The 1959-nt window shown below is 41.8% G+C and overlaps 1 protein-coding gene across 1 annotated transcript in view; it reads left to right on the forward strand.

Annotated features, from left to right (window-relative positions):
* LOC107300712 (hepatocyte nuclear factor 1-beta-like) overlaps nucleotides 1-1357 on the forward strand; it is a gene marked incomplete at both ends in the record, with an annotated part of 5641 nt that extends 4284 nt beyond the window's left edge. The window contains one exon of the mRNA XM_015830016.1: nucleotides 1239-1357. Coding sequence (XP_015685502.1) covers nucleotides 1239-1357 — 119 coding nt within the window. The remainder of the gene's footprint in view (nucleotides 1-1238) is intronic.
* Nucleotides 1358-1959: the final 602 nt, after the last annotated feature.

Below are 1959 nucleotides of genomic sequence, written 5' to 3' on the forward strand. Positions count from 1 at the left end.
AGACTGGACGGCCATTTGTCTGAAATGGTATAGGGTTTCCTGCCTGAGCAGGGGGTTGGACCAGATGACCTCCAAGGTCCCTTCCAACTTTATTATTATTATTATTATTATTATTATTATTATTATTATTATTATTATTATTATTATTATTATTATTATTATTATTATTATTATTATTATTATTATTATTATTATTATTTAGCCCCCCCCAAGTTTACAAAAACTGTTTCAGAACAATCACTGTTTCTAAGCCTAACATCAGAGGTCAGTTGCAAAGAAGTGTGGGAATATCAAGGATGCCAACCTGGATTATTGGAGAGAACCTGAAGGCCTCATAATCACAGAATAACAGAGTTAACCTGGAGGTCTTCTAGTCTAACACCCTGCTCTAGCAGGAAATTCCTATGTCATTCCGGACAAATGGCTGTCCAATCACTTCTTAAAAACTTCCAGCATTCACAACTTCTGAAGGCAAGCCATTCCGCTGATTAATTATTCTCACTGTCAGGAAGTTTCTCCTTAGTTCTAGGCTGGTCCTCTCCTTGATTAGTTTCCATCCGTTGCTTCTTGTCCTGCCTTCAGGTGCTTTGGAAAATAGCTTGACCCCCTCTTCTTTGTGGCAGCCCCTTAAATATTGGGAGACTGCTAATGTCACCGCTAGTCCTTCTTTTAATTAAACTAAAGATATGAAATTCCTGCAACTGTTCTTCAAATGTTTTAGTCTTAATAAAAGTTGTTTTATTCCTGATCTGAGCCTGACTCCTGCTTAGCTCTTTTATTAGCATGAAGGCCTCTGAGGTTGGATTTAAGATTACAGAGTTATAGAATTGGAAGGGACATTGGAGGTCTTCTAGTCTAGTCCACCCTCTGCCCAGGTAGAAATCCCTAGGTGGAAAGGAAGGAAAAATTCCTTTTGTAGGATATTCAGCATTTAATGGATTAGGATGGGGTCTCCAAATTTAGCAACTTTATGACTTGTGGACTTCAACTCCCAGAATTCCTCAGCCAGCCATAAATAAGTTGAGGCTTTTAAAAGTTGCTGATTTATCCCTTGAAAGTTCTGGCAATTTGGTTCTGTGATGCTTGGAATAAGATATTCAGTGGGAGAGCAATTTATGGCTGTACTCTAAAATTGTTGTCATTCTTTCTGTTCATCTGACTCACTCTCTCTCTGTCACTCACTTTCACACACAAACACACATACAAACTAAACAATGACTGTTGGCCTTTTTCCATAGTGTATGCTCACAAGCAAGAACCTCCTCAGTATTCTCACACATCACGGTTCCCTTCAGCGATGGTGGTCACGGATACCAGCAGCCTCAGTTCATTAACCAACATGTCTTCCAATAAACAGGTAAACAGATTTAATGTTATTGGGGAAAATTAATACAGGCAGTCCTTGACTTACCACCACAATTGGGATCAGTAATTTCAGTTGCTAAACGAGGTGGTTGTTAACTTGTTAACTCAGTCAACTGCCCAATTTTACATCTATCACTGCAGTTGTTAAGTGAATTGCATGGTCGTTAAACGAATCTGGCTTCCTCCATTGACTTTGCTTGATGGAAGTTGGCTGCGAAGGTCGCAAATGGTGATAACAATTGCCATACGCCCAAATTTTGATCACATGACCATGGGGATGCTGCAATAAGTGCAAGGACTAATTGTAAGAAGAATTTGGGTTGATCTTTTAGAGCAGTGAAAGCAAACCTTTTAGAGACCGAGTGCCCAAACCGCAACCCAAAACCCACTTCTTTATCGCAAAGTGCCAGGGGCCCATCAGCATTGTGGTGCCCTCGGGGGGGGCATGCAAAAACCAGGGGCGCAAAAATGGGCCACTGTGCTGCAAGGCGCAAAAACGGCCACCGCTGCGCCGCGGGGTGCAGATACAAGGCGCTGCACCAAGCAAGAATGGGGCAGGGCTAGTGAGTATCATGCAGGCACTAGCCCCGCCTC

This window comes from Protobothrops mucrosquamatus, unplaced genomic scaffold, assembly GCF_001527695.2.
Source record: "Protobothrops mucrosquamatus isolate PMUCROS unplaced genomic scaffold, P.Mucros_1.0 scaffold8096, whole genome shotgun sequence".
Lineage (NCBI taxonomy): Eukaryota > Metazoa > Chordata > Lepidosauria > Squamata > Viperidae > Protobothrops > Protobothrops mucrosquamatus.